Source organism: Panthera leo, chromosome A2 (assembly GCF_018350215.1).
Source record: "Panthera leo isolate Ple1 chromosome A2, P.leo_Ple1_pat1.1, whole genome shotgun sequence".
Lineage (NCBI taxonomy): Eukaryota > Metazoa > Chordata > Mammalia > Carnivora > Felidae > Panthera > Panthera leo.
This window is the reverse complement of record NC_056680.1, coordinates 9,906,549-9,925,508: the sequence shown is the minus strand read 5'-3', so window position 1 is coordinate 9,925,508 and position 18,960 is coordinate 9,906,549. Positions and strand designations below refer to the sequence as shown.

General features: G+C 59.0%; 3 protein-coding genes across 5 annotated transcripts; 2 read left to right on the top strand and 1 right to left on the bottom strand.

Annotated features, from left to right (window-relative positions):
- The first annotated feature begins 1,158 nt into the window (after window positions 1-1,158).
- On the top strand, window positions 1,159-4,688 carry SAMD1 (sterile alpha motif domain containing 1). Its single transcript, XM_042927448.1, has 6 exons — window positions 1,159-1,225; window positions 1,606-2,723; window positions 3,161-3,455; window positions 3,547-3,643; window positions 3,742-3,853; window positions 3,954-4,688. Exons 2-6 carry the CDS (start codon window positions 1,761-1,763, stop codon window positions 4,110-4,112), a joined length of 1,626 nt encoding a protein of 541 aa, XP_042783382.1. The 5' UTR covers window positions 1,159-1,225; window positions 1,606-1,760; the 3' UTR covers window positions 4,113-4,688.
- A 1,106-nt stretch (window positions 4,689-5,794) lies between these two features.
- On the top strand, window positions 5,795-8,925 carry CA2H19orf67 (chromosome A2 C19orf67 homolog). Of its 2 annotated transcripts, none has more exons than XM_042927447.1 (6): window positions 5,795-6,273; window positions 6,936-7,077; window positions 7,200-7,300; window positions 7,387-7,572; window positions 7,930-8,064; window positions 8,543-8,925. In XM_042927447.1, the coding sequence occupies exons 1-6, from the start codon at window positions 5,939-5,941 to the stop codon at window positions 8,715-8,717; spliced, it is 1,074 nt and encodes a 357-aa protein (XP_042783381.1). In that variant the 5' UTR covers window positions 5,795-5,938; the 3' UTR covers window positions 8,718-8,925. The 2 variants fall into 2 exon arrangements, with proteins under 2 accessions (XP_042783381.1, XP_042783380.1); XM_042927446.1 differs by having other exon boundaries at window positions 6,933-7,077.
- Window positions 8,926-13,202: 4,277 nt separating this feature from the next.
- MISP3 (MISP family member 3) lies at window positions 13,203-15,443 on the bottom strand. Of its 2 annotated transcripts, none has more exons than XM_042927445.1 (3): window positions 14,443-15,443; window positions 13,847-13,920; window positions 13,203-13,572 (listed from the first exon to the last, which is right to left on the bottom strand). In XM_042927445.1, the coding sequence occupies exons 1-3, from the start codon at window positions 15,008-15,010 to the stop codon at window positions 13,555-13,557; spliced, it is 660 nt and encodes a 219-aa protein (XP_042783379.1). In that variant the 5' UTR covers window positions 15,011-15,443; the 3' UTR covers window positions 13,203-13,554. The 2 variants fall into 2 exon arrangements, 1 of the variants encoding a protein (XP_042783379.1); XR_006199478.1 differs by having other exon boundaries at window positions 13,548-13,572; window positions 13,847-14,067.
- Between the last annotated feature and the right edge of the window lie 3,517 nt (window positions 15,444-18,960).

Below are 18,960 nucleotides of genomic sequence, written 5' to 3'. Positions count from 1 at the left end.
TGCCCAGCCTCCTCTCAGCTCAGTTGGGAAGGCAACCCCAGCAAAAGAAGGCAAAGCCCTCCTCCCTCTTGTGGCCCCGGGTTCAAGGCCAGGGTTGCTGGGGAGGGGCTGCCGGTTTTATTCACCTAGCAGCCTCCGCCCCCCCCTCCCCGCAACCTGGGCGCTCCTCCTCTGCTTAGCTGTCAGCTGTCCATCACTCCTCCCCCCCCCCATTTGTGCTTTTTTCTCTCTCAACAGAAAAGTGGGGAGCCCCTGGGGAACCACCCCATTCATCCCCATATCTGTCTCTCATAACTTCTCCCCAACCAGGAGGAGCTCTCAGGCCTAGGGTGGGGCCCCGGGTGGGCGCGGGGGCGATTCAACCTGTGTGCTGCGAAGGACGCGACTTCCTCTTGAACAGTGTGCTGTTGTAAACATATTTGAAAACTATTACCAATAAAGTTTTGTTTAAAAAAAAAAGTGTCGCTGGTGTTCCCGACTTCGGTCACCCACCCACACACCCCCAGGGGTTTGGAAAGACCATTTCGGACCCCAACGTCCAGGCTGATCAGGACCTGGCCTGGAGTCTTTGTAAAACCGGGTTTAGCCGGAATTCCGCCACTACCCCGCCCTGCAGGAGAGGGGGGCGCCAAATTGCCCTTTGACCCTGGATTCGGGGTTCCCGAATCTGTGGCGCGCCCCCCCGGCGTCCAGCCCCCGGCCGAGAGGGCGCTCTAGGGAGACGCTGGGGCCGGCGCGCCGGGAGGCCGAGCGGCGGCGGAGGCGGCCCCGGCAAGGGGGGGGGGGGTAAGGGGTGGGGGAGACGGTGCGCGCCCCCCTCCCCGCATCCTCGGCGCGGAGCGCGGGGACAAGCGCGCCGTTGGGGCGCGGGGGCGGCGACAGTCCGAGGGTCCCCGCGGCGCCCGGCAAGCGCAGCGGCCCGGCCCGCGGGCGGCGAGTTCCCGGTAAGTGCGGTCCCGAGAGCGGAGCGCGCCGGGGAGGCGTGGAGAGGGGGGCTGGGCGCCGGGGACGTCTGGGTCCCGCGCCCAATGGCTGGAGGGCGGCCGAGCGCCGCCCGCCCGCCCCGCCCGCCCCCTCTCCCCTCCCCCCGGCGCTCCCCTCCCCCTCCCCCGCCCGCCGCTTTCCCCCGCCCCCGCCCCGGCGCCAACTCCACGGCGCCTCCTTAAAAAGCGCGCGGGAGTTGTAAGGGGGGGCCGGAGCGAGCCAGAGTGAGCGAGAGCGCAGGGTAAAGGGGGCGGGCGGGGGGCCCGAGCTCCACCTTAAAAGCGGGCGCGTGGGGGTGGGAGGGAGGAAGGCGGGCGGCGGGGAGGAGGGAGGGAGGGAAGGAAGGGGGGCCGGAGTGTCCCGGGCGCAGGGCGCGCGTGCGGCGGCGGCGGCGGCGGGGAGGGGCCGGCCGCGCCGCGCTCCCCTCCTCCCTCCTCGCATCCCCGGCCCCGCGCGCGCCCAGCAGAAGCGGGTCTGTGTGTGCGTGCGTGCGAGTGAGTGAGTGTGTGCATATTTTTTTCTCTCTTTTCTTTCTCTCTCACTGTTTTTTCTCTCTCTCGCTCCCTCTCTCTCGCTTTTTTTTTTTTTTTTTTTTTTTTTTTTTTTTTTTTTTTTGCAAAGAAACAGCAGCGCCGCCGCCGCTCCGCCGAGGCGCTGCGCCCCCCGGGGGGGGAGGCGGAGGAGGCGGGCAGCGGCGGAGGGAGGGGAGCCGGAGAGGGGGGCGCCGCGCTGGGAGGGAGGCAGCGCGCACGGTGCAGCCGGGCCGGGCGGGAGGCATGGCGGGGCCCCCGGCCCTACCCCCGCCGGAGACGGCGGCGGCCGCCACCACGGCGGCCGCTGCCTCGTCGTCCGCCGCTTCCCCGCACTACCAAGAGTGGATCCTGGACACCATCGACTCGCTGCGCTCGCGCAAGGCGCGGCCGGACCTGGAGCGCATCTGCCGGATGGTGCGGCGGCGGCACGGCCCGGAGCCGGAGCGCACGCGCGCCGAGCTCGAGAAACTGATCCAGCAGCGCGCCGTGCTCCGGGTCAGCTACAAGGGGAGCATCTCGTACCGCAACGCGGCGCGCGTCCAGCCGCCCCGGCGCGGAGCCACCCCGCCGGCCCCGCCGCGCGCCCCCCGCGGGGGCCCAGCCGCCGCCGCCGCCGCCGCCGCCGCGCCGCCGCCCACGCCCGCCCCGCCGCCACCGCCCGCGCCCGTCGCCGCCGCCGCCCCGGCCCGGGCGCCCCGCGCGGCCGCCGCTGCCGCCGCCACAGCGCCCCCCTCGCCCGGCCCCGCGCAGCCGGGCCCCCGCGCGCAGCGGGCCGCGCCCCTGGCCGCGCCGCCGCCCGCGCCTGCCGCTCCTCCGGCAGTGGCGCCCCCGGCCGGCCCGCGCCGCGCCCCCCCGCCCGCCGTCGCCGCCCGGGAGCCGCCGCTGCCGCCGCCGCCACAGCCGCCGGCGCCGCCACAGCAGCAGCAGCCGCCGCCGCCGCAGCCACAGCAGCCGCCGGAGGGGGGCGCGGCGCGGGCCGGCGGCCCGGCGCGGCCCGTGAGCCTGCGGGAAGTCGTGCGCTACCTCGGGGGCAGCGGCGGCGCCGGCGGTCGCCTGACCCGCGGCCGCGTGCAGGGGTTGCTGGAGGAAGAGGCGGCAGCGCGGGGCCGCCTGGAGCGCACCCGCCTCGGAGCGCTCGCTCTGCCCCGCGGGGACAGGCCCGGACGGGCGCCGCCGGCCGCCAGCGCCCGCGCGTCGCGGAGCAAGGTGAGCGCGCCGGGGAAAGGGCGGGGTGGGGGGGTGGGTGCCGCGCTGTAGGCAGGTGCGGGCGAAGTTGGTGGTGGGGCGCGAGTCCCGGGAGGAACCGGGTGGCGGGCGGCCTTGGCTTTTCGCGTCTTCCTTGCGGGTTCGGCCCGTGGTGACCTTGGCAAGTGACTTAATCTTCCCGAGCCTCAGTTTCCTCTGCTTGTACAACGCGACTTAATAGCAGTAGCGACCCCTTGAGGTTGTTGAGCGAGTTTAGTGAGATTTGGCTACTAAGGGCTTTATTAACACAGAGCGTGGCACGGACTGAATGCGTAAAAGTTAGTCCGTGTTGATATTAAAGGTGGGTGGTAAGCACACCACTCGATCCTGGATCACAGGGACTGGGCGAAAGGCCAGAACAGCTACTAACCTTTTCCTGCTTCTCTCCCTGGCACCAGAGAGGTGGAGAAGAGCGGGTGCTTGAGAAGGAAGAAGAGGAAGATGATGATGAAGATGAAGATGATGAAGACGATGTGTCAGAGGGATCGGAAGTGCTGGAGGGTGACCGTCCAGCAGGTGCCCAGCACCACCAGCTTAATGGCGAGCGAGGCCCTCAGAGTACCAAGGAGAGGGTCAAGGAGTGGACACCCTGTGGACCCCTCCAGGGCCAGGATGAGGGCCGGGGGCCAGCACCAGGCAGTGGTACCCGCCAAGTGTTCTCCATGGCAGCCATGAATAAGGAAGGGGGATCAGGTAAGGATCTCTCTGAGTTGGGCAAGGTTGCCTGATGGGGAGGAACTGAGCCCCAAGACAAAGCCACAGGCATATGCTTTTTCTTTCCCAGCCTCTGCTGCCACTGGGCCAGACTCCCCGTCCCCTGTGCCTTTGCCCCCAGGAAAACCAGCCCTCCCTGGGGCTGATGGGACCCCCTTTGGCTGTCCGTAAGTTGGGGTATTTGAGCCATGGGGGTGTTGCCTACCGACGTGTAATAGAACCAGAGGAGTATCGCTACTGACTGGTTCCCCTTGTTCTGCCACAGTTCTGGGCGCAAAGAGAAGCCGGCTGACCCTGTGGAGTGGACAGTGATGGACGTGGTCGAGTACTTCACTGAGGCCGGCTTCCCCGAGCAGGCGACAGCTTTCCAAGAGCAGGTGAGTTCCCAACCCTCAATGTACTCCTCTCTATCCCAGGGCCTCAGTGGTGGGGGGGGGAGGGGGATCTGCTCTGACTCTGTCTGTCTGTCCCACCCAGGAAATCGATGGCAAGTCTTTGCTGCTCATGCAGCGCACAGATGTGCTGACTGGCCTGTCCATCCGCCTGGGCCCAGCCCTGAAAATCTACGAGCACCACATCAAGGTGCTGCAACAAGGCCACTTTGAGGATGACGACCCCGATGGCTTTCTAGGCTGAGCACCCAGCCTCTCCCCTGCCCCAACCCATTCCAGCCCCCATCTCACCCGAAACCCCCAGAGTCCAGGAGCTGGATGGGGACGCTCTCAGCCCTCCTAACAGATTCCAGTGAGGGGGTGTTCCTCCCTACTCCTCTCTTCCCTGTGTTTCCCCAGCATACATACATTTGGCCCCCAGCACATCCTGTACTCCATGATAGAGGAGTGTGGGGTGAGAACAGGGCCTGCTCATTTCACCCCAGGAAGCCAACCTCCCCCCCCCCCCCCAAGTCTAGGACATTTTTGGAAAAAAAAAAAAAAAAAAAAATGGAGGCTTCCCATCTCTCCTAGGTCCTCTTCAGTTCAGCCAGATGTTTCCTATATAAATGTTTTGTTCTGCCTGTTCATTTTGGTGGGTGGCCTTTCCTCTCTCCCCCACCACCCACGCCCCATCCCGGTCTGCCCCTGGCCTCCAGCCCCTGGGAATCGCCGGGGTGGGGTCCCTGGGTCTTCCCTAACCCTCTTTCTTTCTGTTGGTTGTCGCTCCAGCTGGCCGTATTGCTTTTTAATATTGCACCGAAGGTTTTTTAAATAAAGTTTTAAAAAAAAAATGCCGGGAGTTCACTTCATGAATGGAGTGGGAGAGGGGGGTAAGAGCAAACGGTGGGGGGGGGCAGGGGCGGGGGTCCCTCCGGGAGAGTCTAGGTTAACACAGAGTTGTTGGAGGAAGAAGCCAGGTAGTGCACGGGGCTGCCTCACAGCCAGCTAGAACACGAAGTGCTCCAGGAGATCGGGTGCCGTCCTCTCCCCATGCTCAAAACAGTGCTCTGGCACACAGTAGGTGCTCAAATACTTGTTGAGTGACCAGCAGTTAACTAGGCTTTATGAGCATTTTCTCCGTTGTTCTCTCCCCAGCCCAGTGAGGCAGAGAGCTCATAAAAACCCACTTTCCAGAAGAGGCAACTGGCTCAGCACAGCAAAGATGCTTGCTCAGGGTCACACAGGGTGGGGTCAGACACCTGTCTGAGTTCTTTACCCAGAGTCTTTTTAAATGTAATTAGTGTATTTAGCTTTATAGCCCTATGTAGTCAGCCTTTGCAAGCCACCAAGAATCCAGTCTATAACTATTGGGGGCAGGGGTCTGTCTTGGGCCCATGGTAGGGTCTCCAGGCTTCACCGGTCCTCACCAGTAAGAAGAACAGAAGGGATGAGACCATGGGACACGCACGTTTTTCCAGGTGAAGATTTTTAGGATTGTTATCCGTAGAAAGCAGCCACTGATATCCCAATCCCCACTAAGTTCTAATGCAGTTTCTCAACTCCATTAGAGTTGTGTTTTTTGGGGGGTTTTTTGTTTTTTTTAATATACAGATTCTGGAGCCAGAGAGTCAGAGACTTCTCGAGGCCGGGGCTTCCTCCCTTTATGTACCTGCGCCCCGGGTTTGGACGCTCGGTAAAGACCCCTCCTCCCCAGGAAACGGCTTAGGAGCGAGAAAGGCGCTGGCCCCCCCCAGCCACACCCCGGGACGTGGCCGCGCCAGGACCGGCCCAGGTCGCCCCCCTTGGACGCGTCCCCCGAGCCAGGTTCCGGGAGCGCGCGTTTGCGCGGGGCCCCGCGGGCGCGCACCGCGGACCGAAGCGGCGCGCCCCTCCTGCGTGTTGAAATTCAAACGAGGCGAACTCCCTCCGCGCGGCGCCGCCCCGACCGAGAGGTCGAGGCAGGGGCGAGTTGGAGGGGGCCGCGCTCCCAGTCCCGGCAAGTCCGAGGTTCCCGGGGCGGGGTCAAACCCGCGGCCAACGAGAGCGGCGGAGGCTTAAAGAGCTGCGTTCCCCTCCTGCGGCCCCACGATGGCTACCGAGCAGTGGTTCGTGGAGCCGCTGCCCCCCGGCCCTGGGGAAACACCGCCCGCGGACGACTTGGAACCTGGGGCACAGCCCTGCGGAGATCCCTCCTGGTTGGCGTCCCCTGGCGGACCTGGGGACCCACCCGAGGCGGAACCGGAGGACGTCCAGGGACAGCTCCCCGAGGCCTCTACCGCTACTCCTTCCCCCGAGCCTCTGGCCCCGGGCCCAGGGCCCGCCCCTCCTCGCCTACCCTTGGACACCATGTTCAGCCCCATCACCGAACAGCTCCGCTACCTGCTCAAGAAGGCAGATGATTTCCAGAGCTACTTACTTTACAGGTGGTGCTGGGTGGGGTCCTAGGTCCCCCGGAATGAGACGGAGGAGAGCAACAGGATAGGCAACGCACGCTAGGTTCGCAAACTCAAAAGCATTAGGAGCCAGAGACAGTAAATGAAGCTAGTTGATTGAGGATCCAATTTCGAAGAGCGATAAGGACTGTGTAGAAATTTGGGGTTAGGGAGGGCCTGCTATTACGCGGCCCCCAGGGGTTGCCAATTCAGAGGACGGTTCTCCTAGTTTTTAACTGTTGGCTTATATTTTGAACCCTGGGCAGGCTAAACAAAACCAATCTGTGCCAGACTTGACCCTCTGGCTACCAGCGTGGGACCCCAAAGGATAATGTGATTCCCAGCCCAGGGGAGAAGAGACTGTAATTCTCACATTTCAGTATCCATTGGAATCCTCTGGGAGGCTGTTGAAACCCTAGATTTCTGGGCTCCACCCTCCAGGACATTTTGAGTGAAAAGTCGGTTGTAGAATTCAGGTGTCAGCACCTTAACAAGTGTTCCAAATGGCTTTGATGCAAATGGTCCTGGAAGATACTCTGAGAAAGTCCTGGCGCAGGGGGATTTTGCCATAGGGGTTCCAGGCCAGGAAGACTGGTTGCCAGTGAGTGGGGAACGAGGGACCCCAGGCAAAGGCCCCTTTCTCTCTTTAGCAGGGACCGAGTGCAGAAGGAACAGCTGGCAAAGGCCATGCCCACCTTCTTACAGATGTGTGAGCCCTACTTTCTTTACCTGGAGGCAGCCGCGAGGAGTGTGCCCCCCATCTATGGAGTCCTGCAGGAGCTGGTCCGAAAGGGGGTGTGTGGAGCAGGTTTTCTAGACCCTGTGCCCCTTTCTTCATTCCTCGGGGTTGGGAAATGGTGGGGGGAGGGCGATGCGGGCAGGCCAGCTAATCCCATTATGCCCCCTCTTCCATGCAGCTGTTGGAGATCTCCCAACAGCTGACCCTGCGCCTAGAACAGCTGGTCCTCATGTATGCCTCCTTTGGGTTTGTGGACCTGGAGGAGACCGACCCCCTAAGGTAAAAGGGTAGGAGACTGGAGTGGGGTGGGGAGAGGGTGGCGTCCAGAGCCCGGCCTCATTTCCCACCGTCCTGTCTCCTGCCAGTATCTCCTGTTTCTTCTGCGGAAGGTTCTCCATCAGCCCGTCCCACGAGGTGTCCATCTTCAGATACTGTGCCCCAGCCGCTTACACCGCCAGCCGCTTCCCCCGATACCTCTATAAGAAGATGCGCTGGAATCTGGAAACCGCCCCAGAGCCCAGCGGCAGGGGGCAAGATTCCCGCGTGGATTAGTGAGTCCCCTGAGAGAATGAAAGTTCTCCCCTCTCTGTGCAGAATGCCAGCGTGGGCCTCTGAACCACCACCACCACCACCGCCAAAGCATGGAAAGCCCGGCGGGAAACCAAAGATCTTTGAAAGGCCATCCCCACTTTTTAAAAAAAATTCACCCTCCCATTAAAAAAGTCCTCATCTTAAAAGTAGGCTGGCAAGGAGAAAAGGCCTCCATATGGAGCCACATCCCTACCTGAGAACTTGAGGGCAAATTCTGATGAGTTTCCACCTCACGCCCACCCCCCCCCCCCCCATCAAAGCCCTCAACTGAAGAAGGAAACTGCTCGTTCTTAATTAATACCCTCCTCCCCTCCCAGCTACTTCCTGTGCTATCGAGATACATGGGAAGACACAGGCAAGAGTCCAGCCAATTCATGCCCCCAGATCCAGAAGCTGTGGTCCATTGGCAGATGGGTGCCGCTAGGACCAGCTGAGGATGACCTTTATTCGTGGTAAGAACTAGGACAATGGCAAGGTGGGCTTGGGCCCTGGAGGGAGGGGCAGAACCTCACCAAAGACCATCCACTTCCCCCCACATTGTTTCCCTTGGTAATAAGGAGAGCATTTTATTGTGCCCTGAAAAGTGCTTTATGCAGACTTGTGTCACAACCCATTGAGGTCTATACTACAGGCCCCATTTTACAAAGAAAAAACAGGTGCTCAGAGAGGTTAAGTTACCTGCCCAAGGGCACACAGCTAAGTTTAACTGGGTGATAGGCCAGGTCAGGGCTAGAGTTGTTCAACCTCCCAGAGCCATTAGCTCTAGGCTTCTCAGCAACAAGAAAAGCACTCTCCCCCCCCCCCCCAGGGTTTTTCCCACCCCCCAGCTGAAACAAAGCCTCTTTCAGCCACCGGCCTCTCACTCGGAGGGGAGGGGTTCCCGAGAAGCTGGGGGTGCTCACGTCCCGGCCTGTCTGTCCCTGCCCCCAGGATCTTGTGCCCGCAGCCTCCTGGGGACTACCAGCAACTGCTGACCATCGGCTTCGAGGAGCCCTCGCACATGCTGGCCACCGACCTGCTGGTGCAGATCCTCACGGGCCAGTCAGGCCCGGCCCGTCCCCCGAGCGCGGCGGGGCCCGCGGCGTGGGCCGCGCAGGGGTCTTGAACCTGGAGAGAGAATGGGAGCCGGAGCCTGACAGTTCCAAACTCCAGGAGAGGGAGCAGGGGAGGGGCTCACTCGTTCTCCTAGTGCACCTCGGCCTCGCCTTCCAAGGGGCCAGGCCAAGCTGGCCCGTTCGCACCGGGTCCGACCTAGCCGCGGAGCCCTGCGCGGGGACACACCAGTTTTGCGTTAAATAAAAGAAAGAAAGAGGTCACAGGCTCGGCGTCCGCTCGGTGCGCCGCGCCCCACCCCTTGGGGCGAGGAGGCCCCGCCCACCTGCGCGGCCTTCTGGGAAATGTAGTCTTTGAAACAAAACCAAAGTCCCCTGACTGGCGGACCAGCTCTCAAGGCATGCGCAGAGGCGCACATGAAGCTAAAAGGGAAGTAGCAGTGCCTGTCAACAACCGGAACCCAGAAAACCTCAAGTTTTGGGTAGCCGGGAAATTCAACGCCCAATGGGGGAAGGGACCCCGGGGCCACGCCCACTCTCATATTTTGACCCGGAAGTGACTTCTTTTTACCGAAGAGACTATATTTCCCGACGTGCATCAGCAAAGGGCCCGTGATCAGTTTCCTAAAGGCCAAAGTCAAATCTTCCTCTTCCAGCTTTTGGGTCATGGAGTGGGCAGGTCATCTTACTTCGCGGGGTGTCCGGAGCGCGCGCGGGATGGGAAAGCCGTAAGGAACTCCAGCTTGGGATCTCTAAGCTCCACTCCAACCTTGGGCTGGAAAGGAGTCACGGGTTGAGAGAAGTGAACTCACCTCTTCGAAAGCTACAGCGCGCGAGTGGCGGAGCTCCATCCTGAACCGGGTCTTTCTGATTACAGCTGGTCCCTTGCGAAGGGAAGGGTGTCATTCCTGACCCGGGTGTCACTCACCTGCCAGTTACCCCCGTAGGGGCTGCCTTTTCATTCCTGGTAACATTTTTGGAGTCGTCGGAGGAGAGACCTAGCATTTATGCTTTTGAGCAAAGCACTCGCTTACCTAAAACTCCCAGGCACAAAGGCACATAGTATTGTAAGCACCAGTTTAAGATGACAAAAACGGACGTGAGAGGTAAAATGAATCAAGACTGGACGCCAAAACCTTTTATCTTTGGGGGGGTGGCGGGGGGAGACGGCTTCTGGTGACGATTTCTGATTTCATCAAAGATTTTTTGGTCTGAATGAGTTCAAGGGGATTCTGAAGCTGCCTAATACTGATTTAAGTTAGTGCCTGTGAGTGACATACACTGTAAGACTCTAGCTTAATTAAATGGAAGTTTAAATTGAGCCAAAAACGCAAGTCACGTGTAATTTCAAACTTTCTAGTAACCACATATGAAAAATGAGGTAAAGGGACGCCTGAGTGGCTTAGTCCGTTAAGCATCCAACTCTTCCACTCAGGTTATGATCTCACCATTCTTGAGTTTGAGCCCCTCATGGGGCTCTGCTTGAGATTCTGTCTCCCTCTCTGTGTCTCAAAATAAAAATTAAAAATGAGGAAAAAAAAAAGGTCAGGTTAATTTTAGTGATATTTTTAGTTAACCCAACATATCCAAAATATTATTTCAACCTATAATCTATGCGAGAAACTATTAATGAGATATTTCCCTTTTGGGGGTACTGAGTTTTTGCAATCTGGTATTTCATACTTACAGCATATTTCAGTTCAGACCAGCCACACATAGCTTGAGACTGTCTCCCTTAAGACCAATCCACAGGCCACTTAAGACTAAAGGCTTCTGGGGGCACCTGGGTGGCTTAGTCGGTTAAGCATCCAACTTGCGCTCAGGTCAGGATCTCTCAGTCCGTGAGTTCGAGCCCCACGTCGGGCTCCATGCTGACAGCTCGCAGCCTGGAGCCTTCTTCAGATTCTGTCTCCCTCTGTGCCCTCCCCTGCTTAAGTTCATGCTCTCTCTCTCTCAAAAAAAAAACAAATAAATAAACATTAAAGGTTTCTGGTGTGAGGTGCTGGGAGAGGAAAGAAACAGGCCTGATTTCCTGGATCCTGTCACTCAGGAACCATCTATACGCATGATTCTCCAACTTGAGCGTGGAATCATGTGGAAGGTTTGATTTTTAAGTCTGGGGTGGGACCCAAGAATGTGTGTTTGTTGACAAAATCCCGAGCCATCCTGATGCTGCTGGTCCAGGCACTACACTTTGAGGACTGCTGGCCTACATCTACATGATGGTCCTCAAACTTGGCTCCATGTGGAAAGCACCCATAGAGCTTTAAAAAATACGGATGCTGGGCCCCCCGGGTGGCTCAGTCAGTTGAGCCTGTGACTCTTGATTTCGGCTCAGGTCATGATCTTGCAGTTCGTGAGTTCCAGCCCTATGTCCAGCTCTTTACTGACAGTGCAGAGCCTGCTTGAAATTCTCTCTCTTCTTCTCTCGTTGCCCGCCGCCCCCCCCCAAAAAAAATATTTTTTTAATGTGCTCTGGGTGTTTCCATTTCCCATCCTGACAGCACTGGCTCTTTGTTTTCTCTCCAGACCTTTGAGAGTCACCATCAAGCATGTGCTCAGTGTGGTGATGATGGGATGGGGTGTGGTTCCTTCTTGGGCTGAGCTGCTCTTGGGGTGCAATGCTGTGTGAGCATTCTTTAGTTCTTCATTAGCTACTTGTCCTATGTAGGATCAAGTCTGTTGCTAGACCCAGGGCATACAGTGTTGGACAAATCCAAGAGTTTAAACAATGATTCTAAATCATTCCTGGGTCTTTTCTGGGTCTCAGTGCACCCCTAAGAAGCTGATACCGTAAAACCACAGAATATAACTGCAACGATACACTTTTTCAACTTAGGGTGTCCACAAACTCTTGAACTCCATCGGGGGGAGGGACCTGAGCCACCCGGCTTGGGAGGGAAATGAAGGAGGGCTTGGCAATCGACAGCTACAAGCTCTACTACAAACAGGCTTTGCTTATTAACATACTTGAGCCCCACACCCCATTTAAAAATGTTTCTAAGTAGTCACATTTAAAGTTCAGTAGATTTCTTTCTTTCTCTTTTTTTTAAAGTTTAATTATTTAGGGGCATTTGGTGGCTCAGTCGGTTAAGCGTCCGACTTCGGCTTAGGTCGTGATCTCACAGTTTGTGAGACTGAGCCCCACATCAGGCTGTCTGCTGTCAGCACAGAGCCCACTTCAGATCCTCTGTTCCCCCCTCTCTCTCTGACCCTCCCCTGCTTACACTGTCTCTCTCAAAAATAAATAAAACATTTTTTTAAGTTTATTTATTTGGGTGGCTCAGTCGGTTGAGCGACTAACTTTGGCTCAGGTCATGATCTCACGGTTCACAAGTTCGATGCCCGCATCAGCTGTGTGCGGACAGCTCAGAGCCTGAAGCCTGCTTCAGATTCTGCATCTCCCTCTCTCTCTCTGTCCCTCCCCCACTTGTGCTCTAGCGCTCTCTCTCTCTCTCAAAATAAACATTAAAAATTTTTAAAATTGTTTTTAAGTTTACGTATTTATTTTGAGAAAGAGACAGCATGAGTGGAGGAGGAGCAGAAAGAGAGGGAGAGAGAGAGAATCCCAAGCAGGCTCTGCACTGCCAGCACAGAGCCTGATGTGGGGCTCAATCTCACAAACTGTGAGATCATAACCTGAACCAAAAACAAGGGTCAGATGCTTAACCGACTGAGCCACCAGGCACCCCTCTTTTTTTTTTTTAAGAGAGAGAGGGCATGTGAGCCAGGAAGATGGGCAGAGGGGGAGGGGGAGAGAGAGAAAGAGAGAGAGAGAGAGAGAGAGAGAGAGAGAGAGAATCTTAAGCAGGCTCCACACTCACTGAAGAGCCCAGCAGGGGCAGGGGAAGCAGGGAGGCCTTGGTCCCATGATCCTGGGATCGTGACCTGAGCCGAAATCAAGCCACGGATGCTCAACTGACTGAGCCACTTAGGCACCCCGAGATTTCTCTTTTAAAGGCTAGGTTTCCCCCTTGCTTTTGGAAATCAGAAGCTCACTCACTACGGATATGGAGGAACACTTACCTGCGCGTTGAAACAAGGCATTTCCCAGCATACCCCACTTCTCTCCTTAATATTTGTCTGGGGTCTACACACATGTGAGGTTTGCAACAGCTGGACAGATCATAAATGGCTTTGTATGCCCTGCGAAGAAGTTTGTACCCTCACCGCCACCACCACCCCCCTTTTTTTGGTAGCTATTGCTTACGTCCCCAAATCAGGAACAACCTCTTATCACCTCTGTCTAGCCAGCGCCCAGCTCCCGGGCATACCATTGGCACTGGCACAATAAATGTTGAAGAAGTCTGGAAAAAGGGAGGGCATGAGCCAGTTTGTCCGAACACCGCAGTTCGCGCCCGCGCCGCCAGGGGGCACCAGGCCCCGGGCCGGGCCGGGGGAGACCAGCAGCCCCAGAACTGGGCGATAAGGGCACATTCCATACTCCGGCTGGCACCTCCTATGGTTTCCTCAGGCCTTCTTCCGCCAAACGCGCTCCCGCCCCAGCCCAAAATAAGAGGACCCAGAGGAAAACAGCCTGCACTGCCCAGAAAGAAGGGGCTTTATTGGGGAGTGAGGGTAGCCGAGGCATTTACTCGAACGGTAAAGGCCGGAGGCAGAGGCCAGTTCAGTTCGCAGTTAGGCAGAGAAGGGCTGGACAGTTTCACTGGCAGGATTGACAGTGGTGGTGTTTCCCAACGTGGACTAATAGTTTTCTAGAAGAGAATGGTCAATTTCGCAAAGAGGAGCTGGTCGATTTCATCTTCCCCGGAGCAGACTGCTGACCCTCTCCAGGCCTTCAGCGGATTCGGAGGGCACTCCCTGGCGCCCCTGCCAGTTTCCTCTGATGTGCGTGTGACCTCTGGCAGGGTGTCCCAACCTACTGGAACCTCAAGGCTTCCGCTCCTCCTGGGGAGAGGAGGCCAGACAGAAGGCCGACCTCAGAGACCCGGGCACCGTGGGAGTGACACTCATGCACAGGGTGGGGCAGCTTGGTTCCCAGGACTATGGCATCCGTGTCACCCCCTGGCCGTGTCCAGAACTTTGTGTCCTAGCCCAGAGTAACTTCCCAGGGGGCGCGGGGGTGCATTTCCCTTGGCCCAGCATCCTGACGCCCCGGGGAGGAGAGGTGAGGGAAGAGCGACTTGCGCTTGAGGGAAGAGGGAGGGAAAAGGGCTCCCACCTGCTCCAAGCCGTTCTCCGATGCCTTTCTGCGGGGAGGCCAGATCACCGCCAGCTTTCCGTCGCCCCTGCTCGCTGCGGGGGAAGGGGCACTCAGCCGGGGTTGCCCCTCCTGTCACCAGCTGGAGGCGGCCAGCACCAAGGAGACCGGCCGCGCCCCTTAAACACACAGGCGTTTACCCTCCTTCCCATGGAGGCCTCCATTCGGGAGGAGGGAGCAACCTGAAGGAGGGAGGCGAACCCAGAATGGGGAGGTGGAAACCCACAAATTCACAGGGAGCATCCAGGAGTGTCAGAACCCAGGCAGGTTCCCTGGAATCCGATAAAGACATCTAGAATCCTCCTCCCTTCCTCCCACCCAAAGCCTAGGTGAGATGTATCCAGGAGTCGACCATTCAGAGTAGGGCGTGGAGCACAGAGAGAGAGAGCAGCCCTAAAGGGGTGGGGCAGTGAAGGGAGAGTTGAGAGAGGGCCCCAGGAGTCTGGGAGCCCCAAGGAGGTACCCTAAGTGCCAGAAGAGAGGCTCCTGGAGTTGGGCAGTTGGTGAGGGCGGCTGGAGCCCTGAGAGTCCCTAGAGTGGGGGCGCGCGTGGCTTACCCGTGAGGCTCGGCGCGGGCTCCTTGAACTCAGCGGTGCCGTAGACGCTGAGCCTCTGGCGCTGCAGCTCCCGCTCGCGCTCATGCACCTCGCGCACCTCCTGCTCCAGCAGCGATGGCGCGACCCGCGGCGGGGCACGGGCCAGCACCGGGCACCGGCCTTGCACGGCCAAGCGAGGCCGGCCTCCGGGATCCGGCAGCCCCTGCGGGCCCGCGCCGCCTTCCTCCGCCGGCGAGGAGCCGCGTCCCGCGGCGGTCTCAAAGAATCGCTTGAGCTCGCCCAGCGGCTGCGGCGGCGGCCGGGCGCACTGCTCTGGGGCCGCGGGACGCGCCAGCGCCGCCTGACGGTGGGCCTCCCGCTCGATGTCTCGCTGCATTTGCGCGCCCGCCCGCGCGCGCTCCAAGGCGCGCGGGAGCGCGGGGCCCGGGCCCGGCAGGCTGAGCACCGGTCGCACGCGCAGCTCGACGAGTTCTCGGCCGGCGCGGCCTGGGCTCAGGCCCCGGCTCCGGCGCAGGCTCTCCTCGCGTTCGCAGCTGCGGCGGATTTCTCGCTCGATGGGCGTCTCCATGAGCGGCTTCCCGGGGACCTGTTGGGGGGTCTCGGGGAGCAGTAGAAAATGCAGCAGGGGGGCTTCCGAGTCTGACCCCGAGGAGGAGGTCTCGGGACACTGAAGAGGACAGTGCTTCGGGACCCCCGCGCTTCGTGCTTCAGACGGCTCGGGGTTGTCGTCGCCTGTCTCGAGACTCTCAAAACCCCCAGCTGCGGATGGCCCGGGGCGTTCTGTGTCCAGCCTCGCTGATGGCCCAAGGACTTCACTCTCTCGCTCAGAGGTCTCCGCGCCCTGCTCCGCGGAGAGCACGGAGACCTTGCCTCTTGGCCTGGGTACGTCGGCGTCCTGCTCTGCGGCAGGCCCCGGGACTTCGATGTCTGACCCGGGGGGCTCGGGGCCCCGAGCTTCGGACGACCCCAGGGCTCCGCTCTCCGGCCCGGGGGCCTCGGTGTCCAGGGTTGGGAGCAGTTCGGAAGCCTTAGTTTCCAGAGCCGGAGTTCTGATGCTCAGAGCTGAGACACGGTGCCCTGCGCAGTACCTGTGGCACAGTCACCGCCCGCGGGTTCTAAGGCGTCGCCTACCTCAGCCGCTTCTCTGACCCGCCCCTGGCCTCCGAGAACGGCCCCCGGGGACAGGGCCGGGCACCGCCCCCTGCACCTGCAGGAAAGACTTGGGCCCCGCCCTGGCCCCGCCCTCGGGGCGGGGGCGCCCCGGCAGGGCACTGCGTTTGGTTCACTGACGCGCCTCAGGTCAGGTCAGGGCACCAGACTTCTCGTAGGAGGGCTTCCCTAGACTTGGCCCGCCGGCTAGGGGACAAGTCTGGGTGCCGTTCCACTAACGGGGCGCCACCCTGGCACCTTTTCGCCCTCACGTCCCCGGCATTCCCGGGAGGCTTGACCCCAACTCTGTCCTGGGTCGGGTGTTTGAACCGCCGGCTTTCTGGTGCCGGGGTGCTCCGAAGCCATCTTTCCGAAGCCTTGCTAGCCCCGCCCAGACCAGCGGGCAGCAACGCCCCTGGCCCCCGGGCTGTCCATCCACGTTCCACCCCTGCAGCGCACAGCTCAGACTGAAGGGGGCGCCAGGAGCCCTCTCCTGGCGCGTCGCAAGCTCCCCCGCCCAGTGCCTGGCTCCACTAGGCTTCTTCCGAGAGGTGTACCCGCCGCTCGCGTCAAGCCCCAGGCTGCTTCCCCGCACCCCTCCTGGAAAAGTCCGCAAGGCGTCCGCGGCCAAGTGCACTTCCAGATTGAGGGAAGAGGGAGGGACAGACCCAGCGCGCCCGTGGCTTAGAGGAGCAGCTGCGGTTGAAAGGCGGTCACCTTGGGCCCAGACGGCTGGGAAGGCCCGGAGAGGTATCCAGCCTTGCGGTGTGGAGCAGCTCTCCGCAGCTGGCGCCAGCTCTTGGCGTTCAGAGGCAGCAGGGTCGACGCCCCCGCGCCGACCCACCCCCAAAGACATTCTCCACTCTCCTCCCCAGGCTCTCCCCAAATCTGTCCTCTGGCCCTACTCTACCATTCTAGGGTGACCAGGAAGAAAGATAGTTACCTAGAGAAAGGTTGGGGGTTGGGGGGTGGTTGCTGAACAGCCTGGGAGCCTCCAATAATCCAACTACCCAATCACTCCTTCCCCCAGCTCTCCGCCTACTCTGGTGACTCCCCTCCGTGCCCTGGATCCTAGTCTCAAGCTCCTCCCTCTGACCCCTTTGGCCTAATTGGAACTGGGCCCAGCTGGGTTCCAACCCACGCAAAACCTCCGCAAGGTACCAGCCTTTGCCAAGGCTCAGTTCCCTTGTCTGTAAAATGGGCAGAGCGGTGTCCACTTGCTTGGAGGGGGAGGGGGGGGGTCATGAAGATTAAAGCTTTACTTCTGGAAAGAGTTGTCTACAGCATTCTCTCGTCTTCATCGCCTCCTGTTCATGTTTGACAGCACTGACAAGGCTCTGGGTCCCACCACCCCACCGAGCCTTTTCCATCCAAGGACACGGATGGACTTCACTTGCCAGACCCTGGTTCCGGGTCTGACTTCCTCTTCCATCAGCTCCTGGGTCTCTGAGGATGCCGTCTTCTCTCCTGGTTTCCCTCTCAGGCATTTCTTCTCAGACTTCTGTTTCACCTGCATGGACAGGCTTCCTTTCCCCCCTGGCTTCCACTGGGGTTGGCTGATGGGAGAGGGGGAGTGAGGTCAGCACGTTTATTCCATGCCCCTGCCCGGAAGCCACGCTGCGTGTGTCCCTCGCTGCTGGTAGTTACTCAACACAGCTCTCTCCCGCCAAGGCCAGTGCGTGGACACAGCCCCGGGCTGTTGCTAACAGAGATTGTTTCCCCAAATCTTTGTAAGCCAACTCTTTTTTGGGGGCGCCTGGGTGGCTCAGTCAGTTAAGCCTCCGATCTCAGCTCAGGTCATGGTGTTGCAGTTGGTGAGCTCAAGCCCTGCATCTGGCTCTCTGCTGTCAGCAAGGAGCAGGCTTGGTTTCCTGTCTCCCTTGCTCAGCCCCACCCCTGCTTGCTCTCCCCTCTCTTCCTCTCTCTCAAAAATAAACATTTTTTTAAAACCTAACTCTTTACTGAGCTCTGATGAGTTACTCAGTTTGAGTATGCCATCTCTTTCCTGCCAGCACTCAGCCCCTGACCAATTCCAACCTCATACTTTATTTTTTTAAGCGTATTTATTTATTTTCAGAGAGAGAGAATACCAAGCAGCCTCTGCGCTTTCAACGAGGAGCCCAACACAGGCTTGAACTCACGGACGGTGAGATCATAACCTGAACCGAAATCAAGAGTCCCAGACTTAACCCCCGGAGCCACCTGGGCGCCCCCACAACCTCATACTTTAAACAACATCTCTGTGCTGGTGTCTCTCAAATCTCTACCTCTGACTTCTCCTCTGGGTTTAAAATTGGGTTTTTCGACGTTTATTTGTTTTTGAGAGACAGAGAGAGAGGGAGCGTGAGCGGGGGAGGGGCAGAGAGAGAGGGAGACACAGAATCCCAGGCAGGCTCCCGGCATCGAGCTGTCAGCACGGAGCCCGACCTGGGGCCCGAACCCATGAGCTGTGAGATCATGCCCTGAGCCGAAGTTGGACAGCTCAATCGGCTGAGCCACCCCGGCGCCCCTCCAACTGAACATTTTCAAAACTGAGCTCTCGGCTCCCGCCCCTACTCCAGCCCTGCTCTTCACCATGTGAAGACAACCCATCCATTCTGTTTTTCATACCCCAAACCTAGGAATCTACCTCAACTTCTCTCTCTCAGCCCTGTTCCAATCCATCCTCATGCTGGATTGCTGTTGAATCTGTTGACTCTGCCTCCAAAACATATTCTGAATTCGTCCACTTCTCTCCACCCTAATCCCAGCCACTACACTGCCCTCTTCACTGAGTGGTGGCTCCCCACCCACCAACCAGAAAAACCCAGACTCCCCACTCTGACCCAGAAGGCCCTGCCCACTTCTCAGATCTCATCTTCTGACACTCTCCCTCACTCCTCCATTCCAGCCTTTGTGCTTCCCTCAACCCCCCAACTGCACTCCTACCCCAGGACCTTTGCACTGACTTGCCTTTCTTTCTCTGCTTGGAAGGACTCACCCCTGGCTGGCTTCGGCTATGCAGGTCTTGACTCAAATATCACTTCTTTAGACAAATAGTCCCTGATCACCCACCCTGCATCACACACAGCCCTTCTCCGTAACCCTAATCCTCTTATTTTCTGTGACTCACCCTATATGGCAGTTATTACCAATTGCCTTTATCTCTATATTATCGCTCTCTCCTTGTCACCACCAAAAGTGAGCTGCATTATAGCATTTTCTGTTTGCTCACCTCTAGACCCGACTACCTCATGCCTAGAACAATACCTGATACACAACGGTTGCTTAAGAATTCTTTAATGACACTTACTAGGCGCCTACCCCCGTGCTGGAAATAAAGAAACACATCAGACTGGGAAGGTACAGTTGAGTTTGGGAGACAGACCC